Source organism: Sceloporus occidentalis, unplaced genomic scaffold (genome assembly GCF_023333645.1).
Source record: "Sceloporus occidentalis isolate IW3139 unplaced genomic scaffold, rSceOcc1.0.p SCAF_13, whole genome shotgun sequence".
Lineage (NCBI taxonomy): Eukaryota > Metazoa > Chordata > Lepidosauria > Squamata > Phrynosomatidae > Sceloporus > Sceloporus occidentalis.
In genome coordinates, this window is record NW_028316993.1 from 6,138,912 (window position 1) to 6,156,045 (window position 17,134).

Below are 17,134 nucleotides of genomic sequence, written 5' to 3' on the forward strand. Positions count from 1 at the left end.
TGTGTTTGTCGTCAGCAGGATCCCATCCCCTGGCCCTTGTCCCATTTTTCTAAGAGGTGGTGCCAGTCAGGATGGTGGCAATGAGGATGAAGAGATGGGACGCCAAGAGCATTCCCCCTTAAGTCCTTAAAAATAAACATTTTGCAGTGTACCAAATGTATATCTCTTCACCAACCAAGTTAAGGGGCGTTTACCCAGCGGCACCCAAGTTGTTTCCGTTAACAGACGGAGGCAGAAAAAATCCTCCTGTAGTTATCCTCAGCCCCAGCAGTAAAAATGCAATACTAGCAAATTAAATAGCGAACAACGTGCAGCTGCCTTGTCATGCCACCCAAAGTCCCTTCCCTGTGTCATATTCAGGGCATTTATGTCCTCCTCCCTTCCTTTGGCTGTCATTGTTCTTCACAGGGACAAAAGATAGACACGAGCACTAATGAGTCTTTAAAACAGAAAATTCATCGTATTAAACAATATACTATTTTAAAGACCCACAAAGAGAGAAGAACGCCAACTTGTATTCTCCTAACCATCTCCAAGGTACAGCAGTTGATGCAGTTTGAGTGTTCGTTCCAAATCACTTTCCCCTTGACTTTTCTTCTTAAAGATTGTCAGATCACAGGCCTGCAAAATTATTATGATTTTTTTTAAATAATGGCTTCAAGAAGAAGCTTTAGGGTTTGTTTGTTTTTTTGTTAATGCTTCTTCTTGAGTTCCTTTCTTTCTCTTTGCCCTTGCCAAGAAGAAACGGCACCAAACTGTGTCCCAGCACAAAAGATGCATGCACACACATTTCCTCTGTTTTTGTGTGCTGCTTCAAACAGAGAAGGGCATGGCTCAGAAAAAAAAGAAAAGAAATCAAACCCCTGACCTTGTTGATGTTCAAATTCCTTGAACGCTTCAATATACAGATAGATAGATATAGATATACTTTTACAATAGCTGGATGTTGCTCTGGAAACATAGTCCAGCAAGTGTCCAGAAGGCCTCCCTTCTATCCCTGAAGAGCGACCCAAAGGTGGTCTTTCTTGATGGCCAACCCAGATGGGACCCTGTCTGGACTCGGGGCCCATATGGACACAAAATGGATGACTCTCTTTCTGTTTTGTGTGCAGAAAAGCTCTCCAAACCCACCCTGTGGCCTCCGTCATACATGCCCCTTGCGAACGAGGATGTCCTCTTGCAGTGCCATACCTCCAGCAGCCCTTCTGTCAGTGTCTCCTGGTTCAAGGATGGGAACCCTCTTCAAGCTGCTAATGCAGTACCTTCTGGGAATAACAGAAACCTTACTATAACTGACTTCACCAAAGCGGATGATGGGAACTATTCGTGTGAGGCCAGTAATGCAATCAGCAAGGAAAGAAGCGACCCCAGTGTCATAACTATGGCATGTGAGTAACCCCATCCCAGTTTGGGTTTGCCTTTGCTTTGGAGGGATTAGTGGGTCATGGGAGTTAGATCCCACTTCCAAAAGGAGACCATGGAGCTCAGACCTTTTTGGGGTTTGCCAGCCCTCCCCTTTCCCCATCCCCACACCGCATTTCCCCAATGCTTTCATACCATGATGTGTGAAGGTAACTTCTCAGCTCAGAAATGAGGAGGAAAGCATCTCACAGATACTCCAGGGCTGCTCCTGCACCGCGGAAATAATGCAGTTTGGCAACACTAACTGCCGTGGCTGAATGCTTTGTGGCACCGGAGCTCTCTGACAAAGAAGGCTAAATATCTCGTGTGTGCTGTATGCTTTCAAGTCGTTTCTGACTTATGGTGACCCTATCCTGGGGCTTTCTTGACAAGATTTGTCAGAAGAGGTTTGCCACTGCCTTCCCCAGAGGCTGAGAGTGTGTGACTTGCCAAAATTCACCCAGTAGGTTTCATTGCCAAACTGGGAATTGAACCTTGGTCTCCAGAGTCATAGGCCAAAGCTCAAACCACAACGCCATGCTCACAGAACTACAAATTGCAGGATTCTGTAGCATTCAGCCAGGACAATTAAAGCAGTGTCAAACTGCTTTATTTGTGCAATGCAGATGCAGCCCAGAGGGCACTCCCTTCACTGATAGTTCTGAATTCCCATATGGACCGCAACCACAACAAAGAGAGCCAGAAGGAGCCAGGGAGCCCTGTCACAGAAGAAGCTTTGCTCCTGACCCCAAGGAACCAATGTGCAGGAGCCAGGCAACGAGGGTGACGCACCCCTTCTCTGTTTCCATCCCTGTGCCCTGATTCTCCTTCCTTTCCTTTCTAGATGGGCCAGACCATGTTAAGATCAACCAGTCAGGAGACATCTCCTGGCCACTAGGAACCCATTTGGTTCTGCTGTGTTCTGCGGACTCCAACCCAGCGGCACAGTTTCGGTGGTTTTTCAATAGTAGTGATACAAAAGTGATGGAAGAGACCTTCCGCATTGGCTCCCTGACCTGGGAAAATGGAGGGAATTACACCTGCCAGGCTCACAACAACAGAACCAACCTCACTGCCGCAGTCTCTGTCACCGTGAAAGTGACAAGTGGTGAGTGTCCAGGACTGGCTGCAACCTGTCCCATGTTTGAGAGGCCATCTTAGCTTTGGCTTTGCAAAAAGGTAGCCCCCTTTTTAATATCTGGAGGCAGGGATTATATTCAGAGATGTGGCTGGTGTCTGAAGGTGGGAGAGAAGGATAGGACCCAGGAGAAGCTACTTGCACTTGGGTTCCATTAAAGTCATCAGGACAAGCTACAAGTCCTGTTGAATTCGGTGGCAAATGACATGTTGTTGTTGCTGCTGTTGTTGCATGCCTTTAAGCTATTTCCAACTATGGAGACCCTAAAGCAAACCTATCAGGGGGTTTTCTTGGCAAGATTTGCTCAGTGGAGGTTTGCCATGGCCTTCCTCATGATGTAGTAGTGCAAGTAACCAGATCCAACCTGTTGTCTTACTTAAGAGTTACCCTTTGAGGGAGGGCTGATTGTGTTCCTGTGCATTTATTTGCTTGCATTAACATTTATGTCCTACCCTTTGGGATGAAAGGGCCACTCTGAGCAGTTTATGGTGCCGTAAAAGGCAATGTGACAACATTGGATAAGGCATAATCAGAACCATAAATCCCTTTTTTGAAAAAAGAAATCAAACTTTAACTATTGCCTGGTGTCAGGTTGGACACGCAGGCTTCTTGATAGATAGAGGCGTTTGGGGTTGATGAGGGGCATAGAAACCCTAAAGATATCCCTTATTTTAAAAAATGGCAAAAGCCAGGTTTGCTTTTTGCACCTGAGAGAAGTCCCCTCTGGAAACCTGGGAAATGTTAATTTGTTGTCTGCTCTATTTTATTGTTTGAATGTTAAGATGTGTTTGTATGTATTGTGTTCAATTATTTTTGTAGAATGTACGCCATAGGCAGGTTGTTTTATTTATTCTTAATTGATTCTATGTACAACGCTGTGTAAATTTAGATCACTTTCTAAATAAAGCATAATAGTAACAACAACAACAACAACAACAATAATAGCTGCAGTCCAGTGAAAGGTTTCTGGCACTGCGTTCAGCAAGACCTGCAATCCAACAGTTCTGACTTTATAAAGATGACATGGAATTTTTTATTATTATTATTATTATTATTATTATTGAATATTTTCAAGCTGTGGGTGCAGAATCCGTGGTACAGAGGGCTGGCTGTACCCTTACATTATTTTATTTTTGAAAGGCTTGGAGGTTTTGTGGCCTTGTTTCTATGCTGTTCCTTCCCAGCTATTGCTGTGTCTTCCCAAGATGGAAAGTTTCCGCTGTTTAATCCCAGTCTGTCGGATGACAGTAAAAGGACCAGAGTTTCATTTCTAAAAAACCGAAAGGCAAATGCTGGTCTAGTTTTCTGGACTTGGTCTTGAAGGCTGGAAAAATCTGTGGCAAATATATTTGGGCAAATTTACTACCTATCAGTGGAGGTGCAAGACTTGTTTTTGGAAAGGTCAACAGTATTGAAGTGTGTGTGTGTACCTGTATGTATGTATATGTGTGTGTGCATGTCTATCTGTAGAATTCAGAGACTAAGCAGTTTGTCACACTGGAAAAAGAAATGGGATATTAGCACTATGCTTCCACCAATATCCCATAATTATCGCGCAGTAAAGCAATGCTAATCCCACAGTGTCACATGATGTCATTATTGCACAATTATCACGTGAATAAAGTAGAAAATCCTGAAAGTAAAAAAGTGGCTAGATTTGCCAGTTAATTCAAGGGATAATCGCGCAATGACGACGACGTGTGAAAAATGTCACATTATTGCGTGATACTCACGGGATATTGCTGGAGTATAGCACTAATATCCCGTTTCTTTTCCGGTGTGATAAACTCCATAGCCGGGTTAGTCTGCAGAATCAGGATGCAAAGGGATTGTGTAGTTCGTCTTGAAGACTAACTTTATGAAAGAAGTTGCAGCATAACTTTTAGTAGACTTGGTGTGCTTCTTCAGATGCCTCTAAGGAAATAGGCCTAGTCTACAGATATTTATGTTAAGGCTTCTTTTACACAACATATCTCTGTAAACAGCCACCCGTCATAGCATTTTGTCTATGTATATGAGCTTGTTGTGTCTTCCAGCGCAGCACTGGAATTGAAACTGCTGTTCGGCAACTGTGTGCCTTAAGCCAAAGTCCCAGCGGCCGTATGGCACACAAAATGGAGTAACAGAAGTCTTTGTGAACTGAAATCGCATGCTCACAATAGGGCTTCCCTCATCCTGCCCTTGAGCGCATACAGATCTCAGGCCACGCAATCCCTGACTCGCTTCTATACAAGCCCCATAGAACATTTAATACTGTGCAATATTTCCATTAATTTTGAGATCATTCTGTAAGCTTTCCAAACTTCTTGGTGTGGTAAAGTGGAACGTCAAGGATTCCAAACAAATAAAATGTCACAGCGGCCGCTTATGGCGCCTCTGCACACACTGTTCCTGTGCTTACATTTGGGCATCTCCAGGGCATGGACTCAGGCAGTCATAAAAAAGAGTGTCATGTTCCTCTTCAGTCTTACCTACTTCTTGTAGGAAACGTTTAGTATGAAGAGAACTAAAGCATGCTCAGCTTTTAATAAACGAAGCAGTGTGTCCACGCTGCTGTGGGAAAGCAGAGTTTGAAAGGTACAAGTGGAGTGTCCGGATTGCAGATTGGCAAACTGGTGCATTGTTGTTTCATGCTGCCTCTCCCACACCCCCAAGGCATTTCTTAATCCAGAACTCCCTCCAATCCCTTATTGCAAAAACACTGTCATTTGCACAGAGCAGAAATGGAATCCTCTCTTTGTGGTTGAGATGGTTGTTTTTCTTGTGTGCCTTCAAGTCATTTCTGGCTTATGATGACCCTCAGGTGAACCTATCATGGGGTTTTCTTGGCAGGATTTCTTCAGAGAAGGTTTGCCATTGCCTCCCTCTGATGCAGAGAGAGTGTGACTTGCCCAAGGTCACCTAGTGAGTTTCCAGAACCCAGTGCTCAAACCACAACCTCACACTGGTTCTTATCCCCCGAAACCTACATATCAGCAGCCTCTCTGTGGGCAAGATGGAAAGCCCCATCTCATATTTCCTTTGCATTGTGGGACCTGCTCTGCTGCATCTCCTTTTCCCATGGTGCAGATTTTACCTTGCACCTGAGAAATCCCCTCTGGAAACCTGGGAAAGAGCTGCAGTGCAGTTCAAGGTTTCTGGCACTGCATTCATGCTCTTGATGAGACTGGCAACGCAACAGCTCTGACCTTATAAAGATAACACGGAAACCGAGCAATCAGTATGATAAGCAGTGTCTGGTCTCCTGTGTAATCTGCTGTGGAATACATGTTTGTTTGTTTGTTTTAAATCTTTGTAAGCCACCCTGATTGCATCTTGTAGAGGGGCGGGTTATAAATGAATTTTATTATTATTATTATTTGGCACCAGAGTGCAATCTGTTCCCCAGCAATATTACCCTGTGAGACACAGGGGTTATCCAGACTATGCTATTATAGCTGTTTGATCCCACTTTAACCATCATGATTGCATTCTATGGAATCCAATAATGACAAAGGGCACCCTAAAATTCCCATCATCTCTCCCATCAGTTGTGGAAAGAGAGATTTGAGGAGTACTTTTACAGGAGAAATTTAGGATGCATCCACAACTTTTTATCATTCCAGCACCATGCTTTTTTTCTGAGAAGGAACAAGCTGATTGCTTTTACAAACGAGGAGAGCTCCTCTGAAGACTGGTCCTACGTTCACGTGATGAAATGGGCAACGAAAACTGGGGGCCGCATGCTTTCCAAAACTCACCCCTTGCCTTCTCCTTCCCTGTTTCCAGAAGCATGTCCCGGTGGCTGCGTTGATCCTGACCTCTCTCCTGGAGCCATTGCAGGGATTGTCATTGGCTGCCTGGCCGCAGTCATCCTCATCGCTGGCCTGGTGTATTACCTGTGCACCAAGACGTCTTTGGGGTAAGTCCCCCTGCTTCTGGTCTCCCCCTTTTGCCCAGACCCCCCTGGCTTCTCCAAGACCTTCTGCTCTCTGGCTACCTGGTGTATGGTTGGGCATCTTTGGGCACCTTAGGGTTTAAGGCTGCTTCACCGATGGGTTTTTTTCTTTCCTGGCTCTTTCTATCCTTGCTAAGAGTCCTGCCCCACAGGGGTCTTGGAAGCACTGAGCACGAATCCTGACACCTTATGCCTCTCTCCCACACCAGCGCCCAAAAGGTAAACTAGAGTCGCAAGGTTTAAGAAGGAATGGTCCCCTTGAGATGCTTTGATTCAGTCAAAGGGTCTGGACATTGTTGGACACCAGCTCCCAGAACTCCTTGCTTTCCATTATACTGACCAAGGATGATGGCAGCTGCAATCCAACAGCATTTGCAAGGCCTCACCTTACCGACTTCTACTTTGAAGGGGAGACATTGCAACAAATTAAATTATCTTTTCTTTTCTTTCTTTTTTTAACCTAGCTATCCAAGGCTCAGGATGTTGAGGCAATGATGTTTGGGTCTTAACGTTCGCCTTTTGTAATCTTTAATTTCAGATACATATTGTAGGGGAGAATCAAGTTAGAACAATAATTACCAAAATGAAAGAGAGAAAGATTCCCCCCCCCCTTTCTCTCTCTCTCTCTCTCTCTCTCTCTCTCTCTCTCTCTCTCTCTCTTCTGCAACCTTTTGCACACAATGCCTTGGAACAATGCTTTCTCCAGGGCATCCTAGCCTTTGCCAGCCATTGGAAAATAAAACAGTTGGAAAATCCAAGCGATCTCTGCCATCATGGCTGCTGATAGTGAGATCACCATCCCCACCAAACCTAATGCCCATTCCCACACCTGACTCTGAACCGGTTCCAACTTTTGATGCCCAAACAGGGCTGCAAAATGTGGAAGATCACTTGAGTCCACCCCTTGTTGATATAATAAATAATAAAGCCATGTTTGACCACTGCTGGCGGGAGGAGAGGTCCGGAGCTGGATGCATGGAGAATTACATTCTGCATGCTTTGATGTAAAATCTTAGCCAGAGTTTTGGGAAACTTGGATGTTTCCCGAGGAAACTAGGGCTGCATCTGCACTACAGAATTAATCCAGCTTGACACCCCTTTAATTGCCAGGTGGAGCCTCCCTTACCCAGGATTCCAAAATCCAAAACTGTCCACATTGGGGGGTGGCTGAGATAGTGACACCATTGCTTTCTGGGGGGTCAGTGTATGCAGACTTTGTTAAGAACTATTAAAAGCCTCCCATGCACCCCCAGGGGCTGAAAAGCAGATGCACCCCATCCATAAGCTTTTCTCTGCAAGTAACATAACCCAGCAGTGTCCACAGACAGGTGAAGGATGGTGCAGAGTGGTTGGGACTTTTTAAATCAGAGGCAATGAAGAGGGACGAGGTACACATTCTTGCAGATGGTTCGCGGACAGCGCACGGGGTAACAAACTGACTCGGTTGTGGGGAAAGAGCCCTTCTTGTCTTTGGGATCACCCAGTGTCTGCTGTTTACCTAGGAGAACGGAGCGGCACGCATCCAATGGAAACATATCCTCGGTGCCCGGCCACAGTGAGTATCAGCCCAATGGGCCAGGCCGGGCGCAGCCTTTGTGCATGCCGTGTGCTCTATGCTGCTCTCACTATTACTACCACCACCATCACAAGCTGCCCCATAGGTCACTCTAAGTTTGCAAAAATTACTTTTGTTGTGCTATAACGCCCAGATGCAACACCACCAGCTATTCTGGGATCTGTAGCCCAGCAAGAGTAACTTTTTCCAAGCCTCACACTGTGGTGAAGCTGCAGAGACATTGGGTGGTGGTTTCTGTGCACTTACGTGCCAGAGGAACATGGGTGTTGTTACCCAATGGAAGTAACTTTTCCAAGCTCTGACATCCCCTTGTTGAAGCTGCAGCAAAGTTAGGTGGTGTTTCCCATGCACTTTTCGTGCCAAAGGAATGAGGGGAAGTACAATAACATCCAAGAATCCATGCCTCTATGGAGCCAACCAAAATGTACAAAATAAAATGTTGCAACCTTTCAAAGCTACACTGGCTTCTTCATCGGGCCAAGATATTAAAAATTATACCAGAGATTTACCTTTTTAACACCTTTGCCTGATGAAGAAGCCAGCAGAGCTTCTGAAGCTTGCAGCAAGTATTTTGGACATTTTGGTTGTTCCAATAAAGGTATCACTGTTTTGTGGATTTGGGATGTTGTTGTACTTCGCTCCATGGCGGCATTGATTCAGTGGGTCTGCTCTTGCCAGGATTACAGATAAGATTTGGACATTTTGCATCCTCAACCCAGATGCATGATGGGAAGCTCCTACGGGATCTTTTTTGGTGGAAGGAAAAGGGCAAGCAAAGGGAGGACTTGACCGCTTGTCTGTTCCTGGTTCAGGGTCTCTTCTTCCCTAGCCCCCTTTCTGCTGCCAAGGCCTCTCCATTTCTGGGAGGGAACATGAGAAGGACGGTACTATTCCTGCCAAGTGCTGTTTTTGTCTCCCTCCTCTGTCATTTTTCCAAAAGCCTGCATGGGTCAGCTTCTGGGATTCTGCTGCAGCAACTCTAGAACATCTTGATGGTGGAATTCACATAAAGGGTTTTCTTTGGGGGTGATGGTAGGGTTGCATAAATGGGTCCCTCTCCTTTTGGGAAGTGCCACCCCAAGGCTATGGGGTCAATGCCAGTTCTGTGCTAGCCCTGTGCCTGCTTCCTCCATCATCCCTGAACTTGGGTTTGAAGCCAGAGAATTGCAATATGGAGGGTGGAAGCCAGTTGCCAGCCCCTCTCTCGCTGCAACCCACACTTGGAGCACTAGGTACCCAACGCAGGTAGGAAAGGGAAAAGCCGGTGGGTGAAGGGAGATGGAGTGGGGAGAAGTGGGGAAACAGCTGGGCATGAGAAAGAAGAGGTTTAATTCCCCCCCATGCTTTCCAGTCCAGTTGCCAAATTGGTAGACTGTTCCCACGTTTACTCTGACCTAGATCCCAAACTCCAAGCGGTTTCCTGAGTCTTTTAAGAGTTGCATCAAAGAAGATGGTTTTACTTTCTGGCTCTTTGTTGTGGTTGTTCTCTATGCAGCGCTTAAAGGGATCTGGAGAACCCAGATGCTCAGGGGAGACTCCTGGCAGGTTTCCTTTGCCCTGCCCTGGCTTCACTAATCCCGCTTGTGCTGCTCACACTGCCTGCTTCCGCTAACCCAGTGGGCATCCGTCCCCCTTGGACCCGGGAGCGGTGGGGAGTCCCCGGGTCTTCCTCAGAGGTGGCTCATGCTTGGCTCGGTTGGGCTCGGGTGCAGGTTCTGCCTGTTGAACGTTCCCGTCCCCTGATTCTCTCTCTGTGTCCTGTCTCTGTCATTTCAGACCAGGGCGCTACTGATACCAAGCCCCGAACGGTAAGGATGGAACTTTTATGGAAACCTTTCACATTTTGGACTCAGGAGTTCTGCTCCCATCTCTGCAATGGTGCATTCAGTGTTGCCACATGAAGGGGGTTCCTTGCAAAAGAGTTGTGCTCTTGGCTATTTGGGGTTTGTTATGGAGGAAGACAGCATGCTTTTCAATGCCTGTGCACCCCTTCTCCCCCCAAAAAGAACCCAAACAGAGATCACTTCCCTTTCTGGAGATGGGAAAGTCTAAATAAGATTGAAAATGTGGTTGAAAGTACTTGAGAATGTGGTAGCCTTGTGGACTTTAGGAGACTATGTCCACTCCTGAGAAGGAAGTAGAGCCCTGTTGCAGTTTTATATGCATACATGCATATGTGTGTGTGTGTCTGGGAATATGCGCGCACGCATGTGTGTGTATACAACTGCTTTATTTGGTTGCCTTGAAAAGCATTGCTGGTTGTTAGAGCTCAGCATTTTGTCCTCCAGATATTTTGGTCTTCAGCTGAAGCAGAACCCCTGTCCCTTGGCCAAGCTGGCTGATGGTCCTTCTGGCAGATGAAATCCAAAAACAGGTGGAGCTTTTCTGCACAATCCAGTTATAGCACAATGAATCCACTTTAACAGCCATGGCAAAGTCCTGTGGAGTCCTGGGATTTGCTGCAGAGCCTCACCAAACTACAGATCCCAGGATTCCACAGGATGGAGTCATGACAGTTAAAGTAGAATCATACCACTACAAATGTGCAATTGGAGGACCAAAGCTTGGGCACCACTGCCATAGATTTATCTGATATTTGGGCATGAAGTCTTTCTAGATGATGCTTTTAACCTGCAACCCCCCCTGTTTCCTTCCATGGGTTTTCATGTGGAGGTTAAGGAACCTAGTGACACCTTCCATTTCCCAATCCTATGGGTCTTCCAATGCTTTAGCCATAATTTTTCCATCTTATTGCCAGTCACAAAAAAAACCTATTAAGAGGAAGGATGGATAACCAGGGTTTTTTGGATTACTATGAACTTTCCAACTGGAAAGAACCATTGCACATGGTGTCCAGTGTGTTCCTTGCACAAACGCACAAAGTCACTTGGCATCCTCAGAGTCCCTGGATTATAATGTCCCAGGTATCCTGGATTCTAATCCCAGCAAGGTGAGTCCAGTATAGCCCCAGACTGGCACTGGTGGGGGGACAGCTTTTGATCTCTGGGGTAAGTTGGGTAAATTGGTTGTCTATTCTGTTGGCCATCATGTTACAAGGAGAATTTTTCTATACACCTAGCATAGATTTGAAGGGAAGCGCTCATTTGTTACCGATCCAGAGGGAATTTAATCTGCCTTCTGCAAACTGATTTCCCCGGGAGACTTCAGGGTTGCTAAGAGATATCTCCCCCCCACCTTTGAGCCTGAGCACCTTTTCTCGCCCTTCCACAAACGCAACTGGATTTGCCACTTGCAAAGTAAAAACCCATAAAGAATACAGTAAGCACAAGAGTTAATAATACAGTAATGCAAGAAAGAGACATTTCAGGTATGCTAACAGAAAGTTCAAAGAGAACTAAAATGCAATCTCAGTACCAATTTTTGCTTGCACTGTGAGATTTATTTAATTGGTAAGCAAAGTAAAATGATGTTACACAGATGTACTTTACAATTGTAACAGCAACAACAACAAAATAGGGGAGGGGGACTAATCCTTGCTCCTGGGCCTTTAATCTGGAAATTTTGAGGACCCAACAGAGTTTTAGGGGTGAGGCCCTTTAAAAAGGCTGAAAGTCAGTGAAGTGCAGTCAGCATAAATAAAATGGTTTTATCAAATGTATAAATCAGTGAGCCAATGGTTGCAGGTCACCCCAAAAACCTCAGTACTCATTGATGAGAGATGCTCCCAGAGTTTTGCATGCTCTATTTGGATTATTATTGTTGTTTGGGAAATTTGGATAAAGTTATTATTTGCACAAGGGGACGGTCTGAGGCTTACTCAGTGGTGAACCTGCTGCTTTGAAAAAGAGAGCAGAGACATGGCGGAAGTTGGGGGATGGGGCCTGAACCCCACATGGCTCCTGCCTTTCGCTGCCTTTTTCCTCCAGTGACCCTCTGTCTCCTTCTTTTTCTAGGGTGAAGAGGACATACAGTATTCAACACTAGCCTTCAATGCAAACAGTCCTCCCCAGCCAGCCCCTGGGGCTGGCCAACCTTTGGACAGCAATATAATATACTCTGAAATCAAGAAGAAATGATCAGGGATCGGGGTTGGTGGCTTTTAAAAATAATCCTTCTCTGGGCTCTCTTAGCGCGCATCGTCTTTCTACGAAGATCCACCTCTGCTTTTCCTCGCCGTGAATTTGTGTGCCAGAGGGCACGCAAGGGGAGAAAGAAAAAACACACCCAAACAAAGACACACGTACGCACACGCACACAAGCAAACCGCTGTGCCGAAGAGGAAGGACAAAGCAGGGTGAGCGGGATGCTTCCCCCTGCAATGAGTTTTCTCCAGTTCCACCCACCCAGCCACCCTCGAAGCTGGGAAAAAGGGAAAAGGATCTCTCCTCCATGCCCAGGCTCCTGGTGAAAGAAAAGGACTGGCAGTGGAACCTAGCAATTAAAGAGCAGGCCTGTTGTTTGTGCCCACAAGGCACCAGAGAAGAACGGGGCAAGGGAGAAAGCTAGCCACAGTCTTTCCTTCCTTCCTGCAGGAATTGCACCTCTGCTCTCATTGCTCCCCTCATGCTGCCATTTTGGTTGCAGGACCTGGTTGTGCCAAACCTCCTCTTCTCTTGGACTTGTCCCTTGAGTTTAGTGTGGACGCTGTGCTTTTTGCTGACCCTACAAACGGCAGCGGAGAGGAGATGGACCTCAGTCTCCAAGGGTGACTTCCAAGAAAGTGCCCAGAACTGCTCTGTTTGCTTCAAGAAACAGACCGCCATCACCTTCCAGTATGGAAGTTTCTGAGCAAGTTTATTTAAGTCAAGAAATCTGAAGTCCTCCCAAGGTGACCTCTTTTGCCCTGCAAACTTTTTTTCTCTCTGTTTCTTTTCTGTGCAAATGTGTATTTGAAATCTTCCCATGAGTCAATATGTGGGCTTGAATCACTCAGGGGTGTTTGTGCGTGTGTGTAGCCTGGGATGTGCAATGACCAAAGGGTCACTCTCATGTTTCTATTTTCCTTTTGTCAGGTGAGGCTAGAATTCCCAGTTTCCTCTAAATTAACCCACACAAATCCAGTCCCAAGCCAGTGCTTCAAAAGCAACGAGGTGCCCTGCAAAAAAGCAGAACCAGACAGATTGGTTAAGTTGGCAAGGTTGCCCACACCAAGGGCACAGCATGAGAATATGGCACGCGTGCAACGGCATTAAACCGATGCATAGGTTTTTCCAGCTCTGAGGTGTCTCCTGCATCTAAAGCAGGCAGATTTTCAACCTTTTGTTATCCAGATAATTTGGATTTCAGCTCCCAGAAGCTCTAGTCAGCTTGGCTGATAGGGATTCTGTGAACAGAAGGCCAAAACCTCTTAAAGACCAAAGATGGAAAGCCAGTGGTCAAAGGCAACACTGCAGAATTAAAACAGTTGGACTCTGCTTTAAGTGCCATGACTCAAAATATCCTGGGATTTGTAGTCTGGCGAGGCACCAAAGCACCCTGAGAGACCAGGCTCAGCACCTCCCTAAACTACAAATCTCTCTGTAGGAGAGTCATGGCAGTTAAAGTGGGGCCAAACTGCTTTAATTATGCAGTGTGGATAAAACCTAAAAGGAAGAAGATGGTAGGTTGGGGTACTACTGGTGTAGGTTTGATTCCCACCAGCTCCAGGAACGGGGAGGCATGTCCTGGGTCCTGTTGGTGGACGGAGCACTGGGTTTGGGTGCAAAGGGCCCTAATTTGGATGCCCAGCCATGATGCTTACAAAGCAAGGCTCAGGGCAAGCTGTCCTCCTCTCTTGAGCTGGCCTCTCCCCTCTCGTCCGCAGGGTTGTTTTGAAGCTGCCGAGGGAGAAAGATATACAGCCTGGAGCCTTTTGGGAAAGACTGGAAGGAGAGAGATTAAAATTAAATTAGTTGCAGGGAAGGACTCAAGGCATGCGTGGGAGTGCAGGGTTTTCCCTCGCTGCAAGGAGCGCACTTTTCAGTCGAGTTGTTTTGTTCAATGCAACGAAGTGTGGGTTGTTTTGTTCAATGCAACGAAGTGTGGAGAGAGACGGAGGGAGGGGAGCAGAGGGTGATGGCCACTGTGTGGTTCTTCTAGTTTTGCTTTGGAAAACCAGAAAAGGCCTTGCAGCCAGATTTCCTAAAACACTGTCCGAACTCTTGAATCCAAAGTGTGCAAGATCTGCGATAGACATAGCAGAGTGTCTGGAGAGGCGGGGAGTCACTTTTCTATCATGCTTGGGGTCTTTCCCTCCCCGTAGTGTCTCTCTTTCCTATCTTTGGCTGAGAGTCAGTTGCCCTGGGGCATGATAGCATCTTGTACTCTCTGAGCCTTGCAAATGGCCGGGTGTGGCATGTTATTCACGCAAAGCTTTGTGGACAATGGGGCAGTGTTTGGAAGAAGCCTGGCACTCGCAGCCCAAAATGAACCCGTCCATCCTCATTCGCCTGGCTTGGAAACCCCACGTGGTCACACTCTGTGCCCCAGGGAACCCCTTGCAAGGAAGGCCGGTCTCCCCGCTCTTGGGTCCAGCTGGCCAAGGGTAGTTTTTGGGGGGCAGAGCATAGGACGGGAACTGGGATCAAATACTGAGACAATTATTGTGCAGGGGGGGAACGGGTCTGTTCCTTTGTTGATTATATGTATTAAATCAATTTTGTTTTTAATAAAAAAAAATTGAAATAAATTAAGGATCTAAAAGGCGTGTGTGTGTGTGTGCATTAAAGTTGTAGAAGAAGAGGAGCAGGAAACCTGCAGGAAGACTCTGGCTGGGTTTTGGGGGCCACACACACAAAGTGATCAGATGTTCTCCTTTTCCTGAAGGTGAAACTATCATGGGGTTTTCTTGGCAAGGTTTGTTCAGAGGGGGTTTGCCACCATGGTCTCCTTCTGAAGCCGAGAGTGTGACTCGCCCCAGGTTCCCCAGTAGGTTTCCATGGCGGAGTGAGGATTTGAACCCCAATCTTCCAAAGTCCTACTCCAGTGTTCAAACCACTACACTGTGCAAGCACTATGCAAGGTCCAGAACATTTCTCATAAGGTTCCTTGCAAGGTCTAGAACATTTCTCGTAAGGGAAGGACAGATGGCATGCACGACTACATCCAGCTGTCTGAATTCCTCAGCCAAGATAGCCAAATGAATTTGTTTCTGCGGGTTCTTTTGTCTGGCCTCCTGCACTTGTTGGACTGGATTTGCATTCTGGGGTGGGTTTGCATGGTTTTTTTAGTTTGCCAAGCAAACAGAAAGTCACAGGGCAACTCTTCCTGTTGTCACAGCTGCATGCCAGCGAAGGCTCCACCTGTGAGATTATTACCTGCTTGCCAGGGTTTTTCCCCTTGGGCAGGAGAAAAGGAGGGGAGAACCCTCATTTCTATGGATTTGCACCTCATTTTGACGGTGGAACATTGACACCCCAAAAGCATAAAGATCGGGTTATGTGCTGTCAAGTTGACCTGACTTACAGTGATCCTCTCCTACACTTTTGTTGGCTGGATTTATCCAGAGGAGGGTCTCCATTGGGTTCTTCTGAGGCTGAGAGAGTGCATACCAGATTGCATCTTTTAGAGGGGCAGGATATAAACAATTATATTATATATATTCAAATTAAGTGTGCCATTGCCTTCCTCTGAGACCAAGAGAGTGTGACTTGCCCAGGTTAACCAAGTAGATTTCCATGGCTGAGCAAGGATTTGAACTTAGTATCCTCAAGCCCTCGAGACCAGGGTTCGATTCCCTTACTAGGCCATGAAACCCACTGACCTTGGGGAAGTCACACTCTCTCAGCCTCAGATCAGGGCAATGGCAAACTTTCTCTGAACAACTCTTCCCAAGAAAACCCCATGATAGGGTCTCCATAATTCAGAAATGACTCGGAAGCACACAACAACAAATCCTGGAGCCCTACATCCACACTCAGACCACTACACAACATTGCCTTTTACCCCAACCAGTAAATCCCTTTGCCCTGCCCTTGCTATGGACTGTTGTGCATTGTAAGGTTGCCTTCTCCGCTGCTGAACTTGCCACCCGTGTCTCTTCAAAACCAGGCTGCTGTAAGGAAGGGGTTAGATTTATCTGTTGAATTTCTGAATTTTCAGGCTCCCCGTAAAGGCGTAAAAGCAGATCCTGTTTCTCCCTTGCAACACACAAAGCAAGACCAGTGGTGAAGATTTAACCAGTTTAACTTCAGCCACCGTTTACAGTGTAAACACTTTTCCTGGAACAACCTTCCAGGCTGAAAACAGGGAGGCATCAGGGACATTATGCACCCCATGGCATGTGCAACTCAGGGTTCCCATGTGCTCTGTATGCAGAGTTGGGGGTCACCTTCTCCTCACTGGGTCCATTTTATCCTCTTCCGGGTGGTTCTTTGGGGTGCAAAAGACCCCAAGCAAAAAATAATTGTTCAAATCATGCTTCTGGACAAAGGCAAAACATTTGTTGTTGTTTTTCTAAAACTGGGACATGTTTTACAGTAACACCACCTAAAGTTTTCCTGATGCAAAAGCATGGAGGCTTCTTGAGAAATGCAGTGTCCTCTGCCTGACAAAGAGGACTGTGGCCTCACAAAGGACGGAGACATACTGGATTTCAAAGGGAGCATCTTTTTGTGTTGCAAATGGATGTTAAATTACCTGGACTTTGACTTTACTACTCTCTTAGTACCCAAATGGCCAAAAGGAAGAGGTGCCAGCCTGAAACCCTCCAAACCACCTGAAGTAACAAAAACAGCAAAATGCAGGCCTAGAACTAGCATCTTCTCTTTTTATCTCCTGTATGGTTATTAACACTTTGCCTGATGAAGAAGAAGCCAATGAAGCTGTCAGTATCACTGTTTGGTGGGGGTTTTTAATGTTAAATGCATTCAATCTGTGTGAGAGTGAACCCCAGGGAGATGTCAGATGATGCTTTAGCAACCAGGAGTGTGCAAATGCAACTCCAATGGAGCTGGAGTGTGCCAAAGTGTGCTAGAAACCATGTGCCACCTCTGGGAAACATGAGAAAGATTGGGTTCTTAAAGTAAGACAGCAGTGGTTGATGGCTTCCCTGTCAGTGGAGCAATGAATCCAGGCCAGGTTTTTGATATCTGTCTCTGGTGCTGAACCTGTTTGAGATGAGGTTTAGCACCTCTCTTAAAAG

General features: G+C 46.3%; 1 protein-coding gene across 1 annotated transcript in view; it reads left to right on the plus strand.

Moving 5' to 3' along the window:
- LOC149304717 (cell adhesion molecule CEACAM1-like) overlaps positions 1 to 14,688 on the plus strand; it is a 39,766-nt gene extending 25,078 nt beyond the window's left edge. The window contains exons 5-10 of the mRNA XM_089479232.1: positions 1,113 to 1,388; positions 2,246 to 2,509; positions 6,308 to 6,440; positions 7,979 to 8,031; positions 9,829 to 9,860; positions 11,967 to 14,688. Of these exons, the coding sequence (XP_089335358.1) occupies positions 1,113 to 1,388; positions 2,246 to 2,509; positions 6,308 to 6,440; positions 7,979 to 8,031; positions 9,829 to 9,860; positions 11,967 to 12,089 (881 nt within the window). The 3' untranslated portion in view covers positions 12,090 to 14,688. The remainder of the gene's footprint in view (positions 1 to 1,112; positions 1,389 to 2,245; positions 2,510 to 6,307; positions 6,441 to 7,978; positions 8,032 to 9,828; positions 9,861 to 11,966) is intronic.
- Positions 14,689 to 17,134: the final 2,446 nt, after the last annotated feature.